At 43.9% G+C, this 21,773-nt stretch overlaps 1 protein-coding gene across 2 annotated transcripts in view; it reads right to left on the bottom strand.

Moving 5' to 3' along the window:
* The window catches only part of KIT (KIT proto-oncogene, receptor tyrosine kinase), a 57,701-nt gene extending 43,665 nt beyond the window's left edge, over window positions 1–14,036 (bottom strand). Inside the window, exon 1 of one of the 2 annotated variants that reach the window (XM_075091459.1) lies at window positions 13,834–14,036. In XM_075091459.1, coding sequence (XP_074947560.1) covers window positions 13,834–13,903 — 70 coding nt within the window. In that variant the 5' untranslated portion in view covers window positions 13,904–14,036. The remainder of the gene's footprint in view (window positions 1–13,833) is intronic. The other variant, XM_075091458.1, reaches the window with a different exon arrangement.
* Window positions 14,037–21,773: the final 7,737 nt, after the last annotated feature.

Here is a 21,773-nt window from a genome sequence, read left to right on the forward strand (position 1 = left end):
CCATGACCTTACCAGTCACCAGTGGGATTGCAAACAATCTAAGCAACAGGATGGAGGAACCCATGGCTATGACTTCACTGAAGATTTCCAGATATTGGTATGCATCCTTACTCGATGTTATCTGACCCACATCCGGGCAGGCCTCCACCTTCGAACAGGAGGTGGAACACTACCTCATTATTCAGCTGAGTGTCACCACCTCCATGAACCCACCTGACAACAAGGATCCCACAGGACAAGGGGAAGAGAGGAAACCCATCCTCTGCCCCCATGGCTCCTGCGGGCTAGTGGGGATAGATGATCCCACTGTTGGTCAAGGGCTGTGGAACCCACTGTGAAATGTTCAACACTCCACACACTGCGTAGCCAGAGTACCACACTGGCTCAATAACCTCTATGGTTATCGAGGGCAACTAGCAAGTAATAATTTATGCTAACAAAATATGTTGATAATGGCAAATATTTAATAATTAACAATACATCTTTTTAAAAGCCTAGATTTATATATAATAAACAGCAAAGCTCAGAGTTGGACAGCCCAACCCATTTTGGATGTTCTAAATTTGTGATCCACAGCTGAAAAGAGTCACTTTCACTACCCTATATTAGATTTGTTATATTGCAAGGAGAAGTTAAAAACTACAAAGCTGGGATCACTTGTGAACAAGGCTGCGTAACTGAAAAAAGAAGCAGAATATATGAATACATTACAAGCAGCTTCCTAAGCCCTAAAAATGAAGGGAGAGGGAGGAAAGAGGGGGAGTACAGCAGTTGTGACTTCTGCATGCAGAAGGAACATCTGGAAAACCAGGCTGGAGGAACTAGAAAATGAAACAACTCTAGATAATATCGATAGGAAATGCAGGTCAAATTGCAGGGATATGATTAAGGACAGCAGAATGTTCCTGTAACAATTAAGGGATGTGCAAACAAAAAAAAAGCTTTGGCTAAGGAGTGCACCATCCTGGAAAAAAAAAAGAGTTTTATGGGGGAGCTTTTCAGCCTCAGCCACAACACTGCTGTAGCACGGAAAAGCACGTCAGGTGCAAGTCCACATCATGCTTACAATCAACTGGAGACCATCCCCAGCTGCCAAGCAAACAAAGGGACTGGGACTGCCATGGAATAAGATGAAGAGTCAAGCAGTGTGGATTCTATTCGAGGCTCTGCCACAGATTTCCTGCACAACCTTAGGCCAACAGGTTAGTCCCTCTGTGGCCATTTCCTCTTTCAACTCTTATCTAAGCATTAAAAGGAACGAGAAGTTTGTGGCAGCTCTGTAACACAACAAGATTGCTTTCAGAGAAGAAAAAACAAAACAAAATAAACCCGCCCTGTGCCTTATTCCACCCCCTTCCACATTAAACTTCTCTCAAACATCTCCCAAGACAGGGACACAACGCAGCTTTACAGTACGGCTACAACCTGCTCACATCCAGTACCAGCCTTTCTGCCAAGCCCAAGGGACTGGCAGTGACCTGCCAGCAGGTTCATTGGTACCCAGCAAGAGCAAATCCCTCTCCCGGTGTCTCCAGGGCTGGGACACACTGTAAGGGCACGGCAGGCTCCTCTGAGCTTCTGCCTCTTCCCGTTGTGGCTGTCCATAACCTTTGTAGTCATCAGCAGTCCCCATGTAAGCTGTACAAACACTGCACAACGAAAACAATGACCTGACCATGACCTGATCCTGACCATGATTTCTTAACCAATCAACGTTCTTCTATGGCAAATGCACCAAGGAGCTAAACTTCAAGGCACAAAATGGCCACAGCTTTCGTGTAAGATTGTGGTGATTGGATACAAATACAGAGACCACTTTCTTTTCAGTGCCTATTCATTCCGGGCACTGGGTTCATTTCAAGGGCTATCACACAGACCTTACTCACCACATTTTTCAGTTTCTCATCTACAACAACATAAGAGAGCAAAAACAAGAGATATGCTTTATCAGTTAAAGTAGTGGCACTGTTGTAGATGCAATGGTCTGGGGATATCAGCAAGCTGTGGCTTGCAGGGAGGTAATATCCTCTTTCAGCATAGCCAGCACTGCTGGAAAAATGAACATGTTTTCAGACACACAAGTCTCCCCCAAGTCTGGAAGAAAAGCAGAAGCCAAAACATCTCTTTTACACAAGTGCAGAAGTCCTAGCCAGAAGCCGTCCCAGTCTTCTGTACAGTATTAGTTGGTCTAATTGAAGAGTATCACCTTTCCAACTCTGTCTCTCATTTGTAAAAGCCACTATGACATTTGACATATGCTATGATGGAGATGAATTTAAGACCTTTTCAATTATATTTTCTTTGTCCTGCAATTTCATGCCCCAAGGAAACAAATAAAGTGTCAAACTCGCATGTTAATCACACTGAAACAACCATAATTTACTCTGATGTATAAAATCCCCCAGATTTTCAAAGGAGAGATGCTATCATATGCGTACTTGTTTTGTTCCACTTCACTGAACAGACACTCTCCCTTATGCTAGATGGAAAGTTTAGCAATGGCAAATGTCAATTTTAAATGATTTGATCTGAACACTACATCAGATCCCATTTCAGCTATGGTGTGGGGGAAAAGAAGGCCAGCAGTATAGCCTCTTACTTCGCAAAACAAACCATCCACACCAACACCCACGCTAGTGTCTTCCTCAAAGATATAATCAAAAAAAGACCAAAGACGTGACCGTCCCCTGCAAGCATCATAGACTCTTGGCACATGTGAATGCCACAAATCCTTGCTGAAATGCTGACCAGGTCCTCTGCCCCAACTCCATCTTAGGAGACCAAAAAAATAACTGTCACCAGGCATGTATTACAGAGTCTAGACTGATTAGGTGTCCCTGCAGAACTAAGTGGTTTGTTTCTAACCCATCTAATGGAGTCAGTGCCATCTGCTGACCAACAGACTCTTCAACGCTGTGTGTTTCCCAAGCAGAAATGCAGAGCTCCTGCGCTTGCACTTGCTCTGAAGTTTTGGATCCTTAGAGGCTGTATGTTACTATGCAGAAAACCAAGGGAGAGTATTAGTGGGGGTTTTGACATTTACCCAGCTGCATGAGGGCAACCACTGCCTTCTCACCCAGCCTTCCCTTCCTGCAGACCCTTCACCCTGAAGGGGAAGGGGGCAGAAGGGCACTGTGGAGGGCAGAAGGCAGGAGCTTGCCAGCCCCGCATTCAAAGGCGCAGCCAAACTGACTCCATCTGCAAGCAGCATAAAGGAGAAACGGGTATCCCCCAACACAAAGAGCAAGTGTGGAGCCAGCCAGCTGATTCCCACCCATGGCAAACCCAAGAGAGGAAGTGGAGGGAGGCTGGAACAATGGTTGTCTTTATCATCTGTGGAGTCATGGGCATGGGGAACCACAGAGGCAGATGGACCTTGGCTGTGGCTGTGAGACAGCCCCCTTTGCTGTGACATCCCACAGCTTGCTTTGGGATTGCTCCTATATGGACCTGCCTCACTAAACACCTCATGCCCTGGGAGGGCACTCCACAGGACAGGTAAAAGGCAGATGGTGTTTAACCCTTGCAGAGAAAACAGCTCAGGCAACTGAGAAGACACCCAGCTACACCTGAAGAGAGATTATACACGGCTCCAAACGAGATGTGGTTAATCCAAAACAGACAACATCAGAGGCAGGTGGCAAGAAGACAAATCCAGCCAGCTCTCTAGCCCCCGCACATCCCACTCTCCAAGAGAGACATTTACAGGATCTTCAGGCAGGACAAGCATGAGCACCTGGGCTGATCCCCTGCTTGTGGGTGGAAGCCAGCAGATCCTCCTGCAGAGGGTCTTGCAGCAGTTAGCAATATAGCTAATTGTGCTTTGCTTCCTTATTTCAGAAGCAGGCTTAGCAGAGCAGATTCTGCACATGACTTCCAAAACAAACATGTGAGAGCTACCCTACACAAGCAAGTGCAACACTCCCTCATAGCAGCGGGTTGGGGGGAAGTAACTGCACCTTCCAGAGACAGAGATGCACCTTCCTCTTCCCCCAGCCGCTTTGTTTTCCCTTGCTGGGGTGAGGAAACTCCAGCCATGCAGAGGCCACTTTTCCTGCCTACCAAGCAGCCTTCCCTTTCTGATTGGCATGCCTCACTTGCTAATACGGCCAATAGAGGCATTTGTCAAAGGCAGACATGTAGCCGAATATAATTCCAGTTTAGCACACATACTAAATGGCCACAGCATGCTTCTTTCCATGGGTGGGTATGATAGCTTTCCAAATCCTCTTTTTCTGGGAAGTCATTGCTTTGGTGCTTTTTCTGTTGTTTTGGAATTTGGGGTTTTGTTTTTTAAGGAGCACCATATGCACTACAGCAGTCCAGTCACTCATCTTGAAGCACTATGAGCAACAACCTGTTCTGGGTGATTAATTCATTTTATTACAGTACATTGATGTACTGTAGTCTCTTATACCTAAACTTCCCACCACAGAAGGAATTTAGGCAATGCGCTAATGAACAAAACCAAACCCAAAACCCGGAGCATGACTGATCTACCAGGTTTCTTTAAATTAGAATGGTCTAAGCTTAGCCCAACTACCTGCTAATTCTTATTCAAAGAAGAATACAGAGAACAGATAAATATATGTGTGTACACACACAAAAGTAGGATTTGCAAAAAAAGAGCAACTATTTGCCACAACACTTGTCAGCATTGAGATTTATACATTTAGACTGATCCTTACTCCTACTGAATTACTGCCTTCTTCCCTCTGATTTCCAAAATTACTTATTAACCAGCTGTTCCCACAGTTAGTTTTGTCAGCTGTTAGACACATAAACAAACAAATTGTAAAGTAAGTATGGAGAACGATTAGAAGGAATGAAAAAGCACACTAATGCATAGTGTATTCAAATTCAGCTGTCATTCATCCAGTCTATTCCTTTAATGGCTTTTTCTTCTCACTTCTCTTTGCTGACATTTACATTAAAAGGTGCAGTATCTTTCAACTTCCATTTTGAACGAATGTTCCTTGTAATGAGCAACATGGGCCTGAAAGCGTGTTTCCTGAAATGCAGTGAAAAGGTAGTTTTAATGAAGAGAAATGAGAAAACTAGAGAACAGTGAATTGTTTTGCAATCTGAATTAATGCCTATTTGGAAAAGGCTCAACTGAGGAAGGAGATGCAAGACTTTTGGCAATGCAAATTCTAATTATTTCAAGTCTTGGCAGTAATTTTATCAAATAGTAGCAATTTCATTAGAGGGTGCACTGGTAATCATCTACACAAGGCCTCCAGAGGGGAAAATATACCAATAATTGCATAATTATTTTATCATTGCTCTTATGATGGACCACATTAAATACCACAAAGAGGAGCACTGCCTTTTACTTTCTCTAGGTATTTAGTTCAGTACTTTTTCCTAGAAGATTACAGCAATAAACAAGACTTTCAACAAGATAAATACACATGTTCACCAATTTTGCAGAAAAGACACAGCTATCTTTTATGTCCATATTACTTGGTATTCTCTTTTCCTTCACTGAAAGAACTGTCAGATTCATGAGAAAAATGCTGGTTTTAGTAATAAGGTAGCTGAAGTATTTATATTGCTCTGTTACTGAAATACAAGTCACTGCATCACGTCATGCATCCACATGGCACACAGATCCATTTAAGAAGCAGGTTTTGGAGCATTTCCATATTTCTCCATATAAATTAACTTTACCTATTCAGTGATTTTTAATAAGCCTGCAATAAGTTAGATTTCCTTTGTCTAACTAGTGCATAAACTTTGCTCCTAATTAGGATGTGGTTAAAAGATTCTTGTAAAAGCATTGTCTTACAGACAACATCAGATCTAATAAACACACTTTTAATGTGTTAGTATTAAAGAAGTACCTTTGCACATGGCTTCTGAAACTGTGATTAGGACAATGCCTGGAGGATTCATCGGCAGGTTCTTCAGAACCTCCTAGGGTGAGCAAATCTCGCTAACATCCAGCAACATCTATCACTGATGTTGTCTTGGAAGTACCTTGAATATAGACTTAGATATTTTTCTGCCAATCCAGTTTTGTTTCCCCAGTCATCTTCCGGCGAGGAGGTATGTAACTCAGCCATTGAACGTAATCTCCAATATTGGCAGAAGTCCCATTTATATATTTTGCTTGCCAGTTGTACTGTCTTTCATAGTTTACTAAGAAGTCCTATCACAAGTTGCATATACATGGCATATATGTAGGTACCTGCTTATTGAAAAAGTGGTCCTCCTTCCTACCCCAGGAGAGAAACACAAGAGGGCATCACGCTGTGGGCACAGCCTGAGTACCTGAATCCCATTTCAGCATTGCTTCTGACAGTATCTAATATATGGGAGGAGACCAGAAATACAGGGTTTACTTCTGCTCCTTCCATTTGACCTCTTTTATTATGCTGCATACCTCAAATCCTAGGTACGATGACATTAGCATTACTGCAAAGTCAGCAATTTTATGTATAATACCTGGAAGTCAGACGTGCTATGGAATAGGAAACTTCAACAGCTTGTGTTACAATGAACATCACTGGGAGGAAGCTTTTATTTTGTTGAATATAACTTTTTAACTTTGAAAAGAAATTATGTTATCCTCATCCAGGCATAGAAAGCAGCTCTATGCCATATAAAATAGCAAACAAAGAGTTAGGCAGCAAAAGTAAAGAATCAGGCGGTCACTGCACAGCAGAAACTGAATGCCTTAGTACCAGGTCCAACTGCAGAAGAGCATCTAAGGCATACAAACAGAACTACTTCAGGTAAAACTACCATATTAAACTGCAGATTTAGTTTAATATTACATTAAAAGTAAAAATGCAGCACTTATAATGCCTATTTTCCTTTGAAAATATAAAAATATTCAACACTGATTTTGAATATAACACAACATAAATTAACATTCACACCTCTCCTAATCATAAAAAATAAAAAAATCAAAGGCAGAAAAATTATTCAAGCCGTACATTTGCTGCCAACATTTTAAAGATAATGACACTATTGAATTCATGGAAGTCAGTAACGGAGCACCTCTGGGCAGGTTGTTCCACAGCAATAAACCAGCCTTTGGCATCTGGAGTTCCCTAGCAGGTGCAGAGAAAGTATTTTCTGTGTTTCAGTTCATTCAGTACAACTCAGTTAAGCAACTAGTCCATTCAAAGAGGAGCTACTCATCGGGAGTTGAAAAAAAATGATGAATGTTTCTTTCCATTGCCATTCTAAGAATAAAAAGAGGATGAGATGGACTAGTTCTAAAATTTTTATAGAACAGAGATTAGAAACCCCAGTTTTGACTACAGATAGGCCTTTCAGACATTAATTCTTTATTTCAAAACATTTCTCAATGAGTTTTTTCTTCTGAATTGGCTGGCTTCTATGTGGTGCTATTTATCTAACGGAAGAACATTTCAGAATTCTCACTTCCTTCATTGTAATAGACACAAATCATCAGTAAAAATCAATTATCTAATACAAGAAATGTCAACACTTTCTATTTTCATACTAAAACACACACATGAAGAATCAGAATAAGTGTATACATAACAAGCTACATAATTGCTTAAATACAGGCACAGTGATTAATCAAAGTAAGGATAACATTAAGTGCGAAGGCTATATTTAATTAAAACTATCTCAATGGCAATAAAGGAGGTTAAACCTTTCTTTACAAAATGATTAAGTACAAATGCAAAACAGTTGACGTGAGGCTTACTGTTGGCTGATTTAAATCATGATTAAAATCTGATTTACAATGCTTTGAATCAAGTTGAAGCACAGCACACAGGGAGGTAACTATTTTGTTAAACCTGGAAGCTCTACATTTCTTATCTAGAGTCAGACATCAATTGTACATGTCATACCCTGAGGAAATGCAAACAAGTTGGAGAGGGCTGAGAAGAAAAACAGGAGGAGTTGTTACAAAAGATGCACGTAAAGAGGCTGAAGAAGTTATAACTGTTCATCACAGAAAAGAGAAGTCAAAGATGTGATATTAATTGTCAATGTGTAAAACACTACTATAAAGAGGATGGTGACCTGCAGTTCACTATATCCACCAGAGCAGGGAAAAAAAATGGATGGAATTACACGACCAGCAAGTGAGATTCAGTTATATATCAAGAGAAGCTTTTTAAGTGTAGCAACTACTTATACACTAGGGGGAAAAAAAAAAAAAAAAAAAAAAAAAAAAAAAAGTGGTAGACCCTGCACCACAAGTCTGCCTTAGAACAGGTTAGACAAAAGTCTGCCTGGGAAGATCTACTCCATCTGACCAGGGGGAGAGCAGGGGCGGAACAGATGGCCTCTGCAGGTCTCCTCCAGCCTTACTCTTACAGTTCTGTAGGAGCTTCCTAAGACTTGCTGTGTCCTTAGAAACCCAGCTGCGGGAGGCAGGTGAATGCATGAGAAAGTCAGAATTCATTCAGCAAAGAATGAAGCTTCCAGTCCTGAGGGCTGCAGTCAAAAACTTCAACACGTGACATCGGTGCAGCCATTAACTACTGAGCAAAAATCAGAATAAGAGAGCCAAGTGCAAGTTTTTAACCTCACAACAGCCTTCAGCAGAAGCCCAGTCAGTTCTGCACAGCCTAGGTCCATGAATACCCAAAACACTTCCATTATACAGCTCATTCGGATCTTTCTCCTCCTCTGAAACAGGCAGGCTCTGAATGACAGGTTATAACCAACAAGTTTGATTTCTTTTTCCAGTGTGGCTTTTGCACTTCTTTAAAGGAAGTCCACTCCATGTCATGAAGAGTATGTTCACCCAGCATGAGTGGAGGAGCACTCAGCTTAAGACAGTTACTGACGAGAAAAGAAAGGAGATGTAGCACTAACCTGGCATTTGCCAGGCTTCCAAAGAACCTATGAGAGATGCATCTCTCTGACTTTCAAACTTCCCTGCCATAGTTTTCATCTCTTCTTAACTTAAATCAGCCCATGCATCCTCTTTATCACTTAGATTTACAACCTCAGTGCCTAGTTGACCAGCAAATTCTTCTCCATATGAGATATCCAATAATTATGTTACATGACTACTGACTTAGCTGTCAGATGACATTTAAAATCATAGACATTTAATGCTGTCAGCCTCTCCAGTGGCAAAACCCCCTGTACCTGATAATTTTACTAAATGATGCATCTTTTTATTTACAATTTCAAGGACTGATCCGTATGGAGCAGCTCAGGAGCTGCATAGCATGATAGCAACATTAGAAACTCTTCTGTTATTTACACGCCTATACGAGATAATACAAAGATAATACAACCAAGAGCCTTACGTGGTGCACAAAAAAAAAAAAACCTGCTGTGACATGAAAAAGATCATTAAAAATCCATTTAAAGGTATATCTGAAAACCTATGTTTTCAGAATAAATCAATATAATCCCCAGGAGTAAGTCTGCTGAGAGATTAACGTTTACTGTGCTTTCTAATTGGTATACCCTAGAAAATAGGAGTCACGTTCCCCCTTCGAACACAGATGTTTACACTCCTCTTACGCTTTTATCACTAACGGCAGCAATCTTGGCTGGTGGACAAACAATACACTTCGGTTGCCATTAGGTTTGGCGTCTGGCCAAGGAGACTACTCACACACGTAAAAATATGTTCATTTATGACTGTTTTCAGGATTCATTGTCAAAGAGGGCCCTTTCAGAAAAGCCCGTCTAGTTTCCTAAAAGTCACTGAAAAAGCCAAACACAATACTTATGCAGTAAAATAATATAGAAGAGTAATAATTTTAAAATCCCTTTTATGTCAAGTCCTAGTAATTTGCACACCCATTCTCTTTGGATTTTCTTAAATAAATGTCCAAAAGATGTAACACACTGAAATCAGGATCACCATTTTCATTAGATGCCTTTCATCTCTCCCCTTTTGCCTAAGATTACAATGAACACCTTAAGCTCTATTAAAACTGAAGAGACCCATCAGGGGGAGCTGAGTTTCTGAAGGACAGGAACAAATCCAAGTTGTTTCTTGTGCAGGAGAATATTCAGAAGGACATTCAGAAATTACAAAAAGGCAAAGTTTTATACTTAAAGTGAGAGGGTACTTACAGTAAATGCAATGCATTAGGATATTAGACCTCATTTCCTCTAGCCATTCTCTGAACAGCTGAAAGAGACTTAAGGAAATGAGTCAAAATCCTGGAAGATGTTTATACTAGATGAAAAAGAAAACAACATCTGTAAAATCATGTGTCACACACACAGAGCACGACAATGTGCAATGCTTGATCTCTGCAATGGCATTCATCTTCACAGACAGACAGAGAAAGCTGAAAAGTGGCTTAACCTTGAGCAATTACTGCCTCTCTTCTACAAGATTGATATGAGATTAGATCGCTTGTCATGTATTGTAGAACAACATGTATGTTGTTGAAACTCCTTGATGCTGTGCGGCTTTTGTTTCACCCAGAATCTGTTATTCCTTACCTTCAGATTACACCAGTGTTGACTGAAAGTTCAGGCTAGAAAGCGGCTTTCCTTCAAACTACAAATGCGTAATATTTGGTATTTAGTTTGACAGCTCCAGATATGCCTTAAAAATCTTTCAAATTGCTTGCACTAACAAAGAATTATAGTTCAGACAGAAATCCAAAGAATACAGAGGTATCGTTAGAGTCTCTCACAACAGATCAGAGAGAGAAAAGGACAAGTTTCACTACAAGAAACTCCTGCTGACTGAAACATGACTCACATGTTCCTCCTAAGACCTGTCCCAGCTCATGTTTATATGTGCTAAAGACATATCCTTTCCAATTCCACCTCTGTCCTGGTGCAATAGGTTCCTTCTGGAGGTGACTCAAGATCCTTTGATCAATCCAGGCACCTGCAAAGCATTGTTACTGCTGGGACAATCAACGAAGCGTTTCTGGGACGGCTGAAGCAAGGTGGAAAGCCCACAGAGAGCCACTATAACCCAACAGTACTACAGCTGCAGTCGTCTGCCAACATGAGGCTCTCTCTTGCAAAATATAAGTGCATGTAAATGCCTCCAGTCTCTATGAATGGTACTTAAACGAGATGCAAACAGGAGTCTCACATCTTGCCAAACAGATCACATTCTTTAATATAAAACCTGAAGAAAAATCACTTACGCACTTGCTGGGAGAGGGTTCCCAGTTGTAACAGAAGGAAAAAGAGTCAAGTATTGAGCAATCTTTGACACTTCCACTCTGCTCCTGGCAGTGGCCTTGGGCCACATTTCCGTGCAGGACAATCTGCACTGCCACAGGGGAGGGAGGAAAAGAAGGAGAGAGCAGAGATGGAAACCTGGGAGTAGGGAGGGCAGGGTACTCAGACTGTTTGCAGGGGTCAAGGCAGTGACTGAGTGACAGCAGTTAGAATCCTCACCACGTTCAATCTTCCTCCTTCAAGCCTCCTCCCTCCCAGCTGACAGGTGCAGGAAGCATTATGAAAACAGACATTCTTCCCTCTGGGCACAAGGAAAGCCTCCTATTACCCTGTAGCTGACTGAAAAAAAAAAAAAAAGAGGCTATATTGATGGATGCCAAAAGGAACCATGTCCAGTCTTCCATGACCACAGGATGAAAAAACCACAGAGACTCTGGGAGAAATCTAGGGGGTAGAGGCCAGGACAAGCTTTGGGGGAGGGCAGAAATGGCACAGAGAAAAGATCGTTCCAGAATATTCCATGAAAGGAGGACTAGGCAACCCTCAAATGGAGGGAGAAGTGAAAGCATATGTTAGGATGCAAGAAAACCAAAAAGTAGGTAGAGGCTGTGGACAGAAGAGATGAATGGTCTACCCTCCAAGAAGCTACATTAAGCTGTTTCCTACATCCTCCTTCCCTATTTGCAGCCAAAGAAAGAAGCTCTTGACTAAAGGTCAATGAACGGTGCTTAATATAAATTTGTATACTGATAAATGACAAGATAGATCTCCATAGGGACTGTGGGAGATCATCCAGTCCAAGCATCCACACTGAGGTAAACCCAAAAGTAACCCAGGGTCACACTAGCTCCAGAGCAATCCAGCACAGCAGATCAGCTCTGCCCTGCCTGTCACTTCTGCTGTCCCCTGTGCCCCTGCCAGCACACAAACCATCACTCTGATACCTCCTCCAGCACAAAACCAACCCTGAATATCCCTATGTCTGTGTGATACACAGATGATGTGCATATGTACCCCAAGACAGTTGCCTTTTGTCTGACGTGCCCCTGAGGTGAAATGCCTCCCACAAGTAAGTGTCTGAACACAGAACCAGAGGAAGGATCTCAAGAAAGGTTCCCTCCTCGCTTCTCCAGTACTCTGGTGCCTGCACCTCACGACTTCGAAGAGATGCTGCTAGTCTGACCTGTTTCCCAAGCTTTCCTTAAGGACAGTCTAACTATATGATGAAAGATAACTTTCAAGTGCAGGCAAGAAATACATGAAGTAAAGAAAGTTGGTGGGTATTAATAATTCCAACTTTTAAAAAAAATTTATTTCAAGGAACAACCCATTGCTAGAGACTTTCCCATCCCTGGGGCCACAGCACTAGCATTTTGCAGACGTGTGTGGGTATTTCTAAATAGGAAAGTCCAAATTGTCAGACATCACACTCTAGTTCAAGATTATCAAGAAAGAAAAGGGAGAAAACTCAAAAAGTTATCTGAACAAAACTATTAACAAAAATGTTCATAAATCAACTACTGCCCCCCCCCCCCCATCCCGAAGTAAAGTGCTTACAATGAAGAAGTGTAAATTATCACTACTGTTACTTCCTGGTATTTTAGTTTTATTTGCTCCCAGCAGCATGGGAAGAGACACGCGGAACCCTCCCTGGCTGCTCTCACACAGCCCTGCAAGGCTCCTCTCTGTTGGTGGCAGCAGATGTTAAACACCTACCGCAGTGCTTCACTTCCCTGGATCTTCAGCTTGCTCTTAGATAAGTAGCAAAATAACCTTTCATGTTATCTGCTTTCAGGCTTGGGTGCATAGGGCCAATTCCATGCTGGGTGTAACTCCTCACGCACTAGCAGCGATCTCCTTACGGCACTTTCCTCTGTACACCTCCAAACGCCTCTTAAGCCTCCAAACCCTGCGACGAGCTGCAGGGCAACTCCGAAAGCCATGTGCAAAGTTGGCCAGCACTGCAGCCAGATGCTGTATTTAAAATCACTAGCCCCGTGTGCTACGGCGGCGATGTTAGGCAAGGAAACCCCCTTTTAGCAAGGAAGTGGAAGGGAACCTTTGCATTTATACCCGACACACCGAAGTTTTAGCATTGACAGACACCCCCCACCCAAGGCCTGAGCGGCACCGCTCGCCCTCCTCTTCAACGCGGAGGACCGGCGGTGCCGGAGCAGACCGGCTCTGGTGCCTCTTCCCGCCGCGAGCCGCCTGCCCGGCCCCTCCAGACCGCGGGGCACCGACCCCGGGGCGCCGAGCCGATCGGTGAGTGTGCGCCCCCCCGGGGAGGCTTCACCTCTGCCGGGGAGCGCTGGACACCTGACGGCGGCGGTTCCTTCCCTGCCTATTGTTCAACGAGCACTTAACCGCGGGGACATTTTGTACTGATTACCCGATAGTTTATTGTCAAAACAGCCCGGTCCGGGGAGATTGGGGGGGGGGGGGGGGGGGGGGGAAGCTCCCTGCCGGCCCCTATCCCAACCCCGGATAACCCCGCACTGCAAACAAAGGACTTCTTCCCCCCCCGCCCCGGCGGGGCGTCCGGCGAAGGCGGCGAGGGGCGATGCCAGGGAAAACCCCCGGCACGGCGCTGCCCCCGGCCGCCCCCGCGGAAGGAGCCCCCCGGCGCCGAAGTTTCCCCCGCAGCCGCCCGCCCGCGCCCTCGCCCCGGTCCCGCCGCCCCGCGCGGGCTCCGCGCCCGCCCGCGGCTCCCACCTGCGGGGAAGAGGCTCAGCAGCAGCAGCACGGCGTGCGCCAGCTCCCGGGCGAGGTACGCGCCCTCCATACCGCCGCCGCCCCCCGAGCCCGGCGCGGCGCGGCTGCCGCTCGCACCGCTCGCACCGCCCGCCGCCCAGAGATGCCCGAGCCCCCGCGGGAGCGCTGCGGTGTACAGCCAGCTCCCGCCGCGCCGCCGCCGGCTCCGCCTCCGCCGCCCGCCCCGCGCCGCTCCGCGGCCCCCCGCGGCGCCCTCCGCGCCCCCGCCCCGCCCCGCCGCCACGGGGGTGGGCGCAGGTGAGGAGCTCCCTCCCGCCCCCCCTACCCCGACAAAGGGGAGCGTCCTGGTTTGCCTCGTGGGGCTTACCATAAAGACCCCCAACACCCCACCCCACCCCCCCGAAATAAAGCGATTTGGAAATGAAAGAACCCCGGTGGCCGAATATGCACACAGTGCTGTCACGGGGGAGGGCTCGCCCCTCGCCGGGGCAGCGCGTCTGCCGTGCTGGGTGCTGCGAGGGGGGACGGGGGCTGTGGGGCTGGGTAAGCCCACGGGGCAACGCGGTCCCGGGCGGCGGGAGGCTGCCGGGCTGGGCACGGGGCCTGGAAACTGAGGGCGCAGCCCTCAAAGGGCAGGTACAAAACCTGCCTAGCTCTAAAATCCTCACTGACGGCTCCTGAAGGTGCCACAGCAGAGTCTATGTGCGCCAAAAGCAACGCTTCTGCCCTGGCTCACACCTCTGAGGTCGCAAATTGTGCTCGCTCTCGGCTGTCACCTATTAAGGGTCGGTCGGAGCACAAGAAGGGAGACTTAAAAGTACATGCTGTGTCACAGAAGAAAGGACTGAAAGAACTGGCCGTTTTGGTACGGAAAAGAGAAAGCTGACAAGGAGCTTAAACATGGAAAAGGTTCCTACAAAGAGGATTGCGAGCAATTGTTTTTCATGTCCCTCAAGGGCAAGATAAAAAGTAATCCATTTAGTTCTCAGAAAAAAAAAATAGCTTAAATGTTAGGAAAGCACTCGCAAAGAGTAAGGAGAATTTAGACTACAAATGCATTGCGGAGAAGAGGTTGTGGAATCCCGCAGGGGGAGTTTTTTAAGCACCAATGAGACGATTGACAAGGAGGATCTGGGATCACTTGCTTCTGTAGCTGCGGAGCTGGAGCAGAGCTGCTCTTCAGGCAGAAATAATACAAACTACAGCAGTGTCTGACTTCCACTCGGCTTTGTCAGTCAGTGTTAGATGCTGCCGAGGTGAAAGAAAGGTATATCGGTGACCGACCCAGGCAAAGGAGTCATCCATGCACTCACCAGCTGCGCTCTGCCCAGGTATCCCCCAGGCAGCGCACTAGCAGGCAGGTGGGGGCAGGACACACACACTCTCAGAAAACCCATACTAACACCTCTGGATGCACAGAAAGATGTAGGGGACACATGGCAAAACCTTCACCCGTGGAAAAGCATAAATGTAGACTTCTTGAAACGTGTTGGTACAGATCAGAAAAGTTATTGAAGGTAAATTATTCCTTTTTTTTTTTTCTTCATCTTCTTTTCCTTTTCACTCCTGTCAGATTTTTTCTAAGGTTAATAGCACTGTCCCATATGGTCCAGCATGAGATGAAAGTCTTGTCTTATGTGTTTAAAATGGCTCTCTCATTTCTTTACTCTCTTTCATCTCTGACAGCCAGTCTCTTTTGATGGGCGAATCCTTCCTCTGCTGCAAAACGGAATACATTTTTGTTAGCATACCAACAATCTCAGAATTAAACATCATTTTGAAATCATATTTCTCACTAGGTGCTAGCCTCATCAAATTCATTCTAGGTAGAGGGAAAAAATAGCTGAAATACTTAAAATTTTGGTACACTCCAGATTTTCCAGTTGTCTCTGGGTTTTGTTTTTGTAGGAGAAAAAAGGGGAGTTGGAAATTTTTTATATAAATACTTGGAGCATTTACAGTTTAATTTCTTAAAGATGCAAGGGCAGCGCACAATGCGCTTTTAGAGGTTTCCACTGAAACACTATCAAGGAACATGTGATGTTGTTATTGTGACAGGTTTATCCCTGTGCTTCTTGATTAGTGCTCTTTCAGTTAGTGGCCTGCCTTTATGCTCTACACATCCCTGATCACATGAAGCCAAACTCCGCGTGGCCCTGCATCATGTGCCTCATTTTCACGAGCATTAGCTGAATGTTAGACATCTCAAAATCAGAGTGGCAACAGTATTCTCCGCATCCTTAGCCTGGCTATAAATAGCTACAGTAAGTGGGAAACAAAGGTGATTCGGTTTTAACTTTGCTACTTATTTTATTTTTAATAATCCTAATGATAAATGCAGTTGCCCTTTCCACCTCTGCCCAATGTATTGCATTGAGTGCTGTAAGTTCTCTCATCCATATTCTGTTTGCATCACAGAAGAAAAAGACAGTTTCTTGAGCAGTGGAGGAGTCTCTTAGGTCTTATTTCTACCTTTTGGAGTTAAGAATGATAAGCTTGGTGAAATACATAAAACACTGTATTTGGAAAGCTCACTTCAGTTTGAAATCCTTGAAGTGATTCAACATTTATGGACCAGCTCCACTGAACAGTCAATTCAAAAGATTGTTTTTACACACACACGGAACTGCTTACTGGAGTAAACATTGAACAGATCGATAATATTGGTAAGATTAAGCTGAAGTCATTGAACAACTGGTGCCCTAACGAAGGACTCACGTTATTTCTGTATCTGAACGAAAATGCCCTTGGAAATTATCTAGTTTGATGGCTTCAAACTGTTTAGTCATTTTTGTCAGGGCTATGAAAACCTTTTTATCCTAAATCTTTACAGCATAAATAATCCGTGAGATCTATTTTATCTATGGCACAACATATCTAATGAGAGGAGAGGCAAATACACTTCTGATACTGCCAATCAATGACAGCTAGAATCCCTCCTGATAAACCTTCTGATAACGACTTCTTCTATAAGGTTAGAGTTTCCTTATTCTAAATTGCAGATCGATAGATCTTAGTCTGGGGCATTGCTGTTGCATATAAACTGGCAGTCCCAGCAAGCCAGACAGCTCCCGAATTAACTCCTCTGTGATTCATGAACGCTTTGAGAAATTATGAGAGTTTGAAACGTGTATCGATTTACCATTGTTGTTGTAAAAGCTACCTAATTGTTGGCAAAAAAGTTTGTTAAGCTTTTCAAAAGTGAAGAGTGGTTAAATTTCTGCCTTGTGCATTCATCTAAAACAGCATTTCTGAAGCGTGGCTGTCAGGCATGTCATATGACCACCGTGCGAAAAAAAATTATACTCAGCACTCTGCTGTACCTTAATTTTAACCGACAAAACTGTAGCTGTGAATTTTCCAAGCCTGTTGTTTATTAACAACAACAACAAAAAAAATGTGTGAAATCCACTGGTCTAAACTGCTGTTACAGCAAGGTATAATTCAGCTGGACCTGTTTTCTAGAAGCCTGAAGATTTCAGGGTGTCCCATTGCCTTTAATTTTATTAATTTCTAGCCTTCTACATCCTCACACTGACATGTAAGTGAGTGGAGAAATCTGGTGGTATTTGATAGGCATATGTCTTAAGACTTCATCTGTTGATGATAGAATTTTAATGTCTTCCATGCAGTTTAACTGAAGAAACTTCTGCTATTTTTAGCAGGGACGACACTAAAATTAACGCAGATCAAGTGGGCACCTCTGTCTCATTCCCCGCGGAATATGAGCCTTTATATTGAATCCATTCAGTCTTACTAAGGTGAGAGGTATCTCTCATTCCCTTTTAATGCAATTTTGTGAAGTACTCGCTAAATCCCATTGTGCCCGTGATCTTAAATCAGCATTGCTATCCTACTTAATTAAAAGAGTTTTCCAGCCCTGAATGTCAAGAGCCTAGATATAATCGTCATTGAAGCTTGAAATATATGCTGTTTTTAAAGACATCTGGTATTATCACATGCGTAGCACACTATTGTAAAAACTGTCTTATCAGTATAAGCTTAAGTGGAAAATAAAGGCTCTAATCTTCTTGATAGCATTTTTTGTTAGTTTATAGCCTGCAATCTTACTAAGAGATTTGTCTTTATGAACTGCCAAGTATGGTTCTTGCCTTTATCGCTTGCTGCTTTATTTGCACAGACCACTGTTGAGAGCTGACTCCATGTAGCTACTTAGGTCTTTTCAAGCGTTGTTTTGTCTTATTTCGTTTTGTTGCTGTTGTTTGGGGTTTTTTTTTAAATGAGTTTAACATATCAAAATAATTGTGGAGAACCAGCTGATTTGGCTTTCTCAAAAGCATTCTCCTTTCCCAGCTCGCTGCTCTTCCCATCCTTCTCTGGCCTTCCCACACAGGGCAGCTTTGGGCTGCAAATCTGGAAAGCCTCGTCCTTGCCCTCTTTACCTGCTCCCAACTGGATATTAATGCCTCGGTTGCTGAAAACATATCCAGGCTCTGCATCTCATGACAAGAACTAACTTTGCTTTGCCATTCATAAAGAGTCCTTCTGTGTTTTCTCACAGTGCTTTGCCATATCTGAAATCTAAATAAATGGCTAGAGAGGAGTTTTGTCAGGCGTTTTTCTTCTGAGGTGATTAAAGCCACGTGAGATCCAGTTGACTCCTTTGGCATTTTTGTTAAACCGCACTGTTTTTCATATAAATTTGGGGATGAAGTAAGAAGAAAACTAAAACAAAAAAGAACTGCCTTGATTGAGACGATATATGTCAGAAGCATGATGTGGAGAACAGAGTATTGTCTTGTCTGTGCTCCCTGAGTAGATAAACTGGAAAGCTTGTTTGTTTTATCACATCTTGTTTGTCACATCACCTCTCAAAGTATCTTTCTTTAACCTATTTTAATTTATCATTATTTAGGTGTGTCAGAATTGCTTAGATCCTTTTCAGCCTTGCAAGGCATCTTCAAAGTTCTTTACGTCCCATTCAGTTTACATCTTCACGTAGTTTGCAGAAATGTGTCGGTTCCCCTTTATTCAGCTATAAAACTTGTTACTAACCTGGACTGTACTTTATGGGTGAGCATCCTCTCTTGACTCCTTCTGCCAGTGCTTCTCTCACATGTCTGGGCTGGAGCACTCAGCCTTTGTCAGGGGAGCATCATATGAGCCTCCCACTCTCTCCCAGTCCCAGGCTCAGTGGCTGCTCTGCCTGTCTCCTTGTACAGAGCAAGGCAGATTTGTCACAACCCTGCCACCTCGTCTGGAACAAGGATATCAGTGTCCAGCTTTAAAACCAACTGTTATTCATTAGAATCAAAGCATTTCAGAGAAGACAGATCTTAAAATAGTAAACAGGCTGCACATGTGACCCATTTACTATTTTTCATAGATCAAGAAGTCTGGTCTCCCTATCTGCTTCTCCACAAAGCTTGTCCCAGTTTTTGCTGAGTTTTGTTCAATTCCCAGGATGGCCATGAGCGACTGGACTTCTTAGAGACCAAGGACTTTTTAGTTAGCATCTCTGCCTTTGAGTGGGTAACTCTCATCTTTGGTAAAGAAAGGCTTGCAGTTTGCTGCAGATGGTTGAAGTATCCCCAGAGCTAACAGCAGCTCCATCACCTCTCACTTCTGTCCCTGCAACATTGTGAGTAACCCCTGCTAAATTAAAATGCTGTAGATGCAGTTGCCGTTCTGTATGGGGTAGGTAACCCTTACCAAGGCAATGATGCAGTGTCTTAGGGGACTGCACAGCAGGTATGTACGTATTTATGTTTTCATTACAATCTATCTTCACAGTTCTTGGTAACCCAAAGTCTCTAAGAGATTATTTTCCTATCAGTCTTATTCCATTTTCATAGAGCTATCTTGTACTGCCAGAGGCCTTTGGGGCTTGTTTTTTTTTTCAGCTATGTATATTTGCGAATGCAGTGTATATTATAATCCCCAAGCCCACAGTGCTGATAGACAGCAGGAAAAACATGCACACCCTGGGAGAGTAAAGGGCAGTCAGAGGTGCCTCTCTGCTAGGAAGGTCATGCCCATCACATTTACCATCCAATCCTCTATCTTTTTCACCTGTAGAAGTTTTTTTCAGTCTTTTTGATAAGGGTTTTCAAACTAAGTTGGTGCAGGCACCTTTGGAAATTTCCATACGTAGCCTGTTATGTAGCAAAAGTGAGCTTTTGCAGACACTTCCAACCACCTCCCCAATGAATGCTGGCTGTTCCTTGGAAGGCCTGGAATTGCACCTTGATGAATTTGCATTTTGATGACTTAGTTTGTCCAGGCTGGATAACCAGAAAGAAAAAAAATCATTTTGTGAAGATGCCTGGGAATGAAAATGGTATTTGTCCCTGTAAGACAGGTGTTGTAAAGCATGCTGATATTAATGAAATCATCTAGCTTTAGAAAGCTTGTGAGTTTGGACCTTAAGAGGCAATATTCTATTAAATGAGAGGGCTACTCCTCCTTTTTTCTCCTCCTGTTCTGAGTTTAAGCAGAGTTAGTGGGCCCATATCTGTTTAGCATGCGCAAATTCAGTCAAATGAGTTTTAGGATATGTTTTCCTGGGACTATTTTAATATTTTTTCTCAGTTCAGTTCTTTTAGGAAGTTTGTATTAAAATGATGCATTGTCAGGGTGTTCAATGTTTATCTAGATGTTTCTGCACATTTTTCTCTATCTATGTATCTGATATGCAATACAAACAACTGCATATAGCAAAAAAAATATCCTAAAGACCATATCTGGTTTTGTCCTGGTGAGTTCAGCTGATTCCTTCTTGTGTGTTGTTTCTCCTCCTGAATTCAGTAGCACTGCTGGCAAACCCTTAATCCCAGCTGCCAACCCTGCATAAGGCCAGGCTCTGGCTTGTGTACAACTTCCCATGCTCAGAGGACTCTGCTACCAGGAGGTGACCCCAGCAGCTGTGCCAAGGTGCGTTCTCAGAGATCACTAGCTCTTTGCACCTGCAATGGAAAAGCCCTGCATTCACTTCTGCCTGTCTTAAATCTTACAGTTATATCTCAAAGCCTCCCTTCCTTCCCCCAGGTTCCTTAATTAATTGCCTATAGAGCCGTCCCCCACTGGCAGGCAGCTGCCTTTGGGGAGGGAGCTGTTGTCACCTGGGAGCACACAGGACCAGTTTGGGATGGGAAAGTGTCCAACTAAAACTGAGATTTGGGATTCTTTGGGATTCACATAGAAATTACGGAGTGTCCCTTTGCCATCTGCTCCTTGTTGGAAATAATGCAAATGTAAATGTCAGTTTTGCAGCTTATGAGCCCGTTACCCCTCTAGGCATACGGCCTTTCTTGCTGAGGGGATGTGCATCCACTGGGACTCAGCTTTCACAGCTGATAGCGTGGTTTCTATGTCTGCTTCCATGCTGAACTACTCCTGTGTCATTCAGGCCTGCATTTGTCACATCGGTTTGCAAGACACTGGCTGTGAAATAGGCTTAGGAAGGTCCCGACCCTTCTCTCCCTAATTCTGTCCCCTGCTGTGGCACTTTTACTTGCTAGCTCTTTGTTTTGCTGCCACAGTTATTTTGAGGAACCACAGAAAAGGTTATTTTTCACCCCTAATCTAGTCCATTCTCTGGTTTACTGTGTGGCTTTGCAGACAGGTCTGCTGCCAAACTGAGGGAGGAAAAGTGATGAGAATGAGCAGTGAGAAGGAACTTACACTGGCTTGCTGCCAAAGCCAGCGCCTCACAAAAGCAAACCCTTTTATTCTACAGGAGCTGGCCTTTAAATACTGAAGTAAATGCCTTGATGCATCTATCTGAACCCAGGTATGAAGGTACTTACAGGTGATTTCCCCATTGTAGATGGACACCTAAATAGCCAGGGCAGTTTAAACAATGCAAGGCAGCAGCCGGCTCCTCCTAGGAGTGGATATCTTGGTTATCTCGGAGCTATTTCCCCTGCCTCACGTCAGCTGGGTGATTGTTCTGTGCCCAGTCCGGGCTGCTGCTGCTG

The sequence above is a fragment of the Phalacrocorax aristotelis genome, chromosome 4 (assembly GCF_949628215.1).
Source record: "Phalacrocorax aristotelis chromosome 4, bGulAri2.1, whole genome shotgun sequence".
NCBI lineage: Eukaryota > Metazoa > Chordata > Aves > Suliformes > Phalacrocoracidae > Phalacrocorax > Phalacrocorax aristotelis.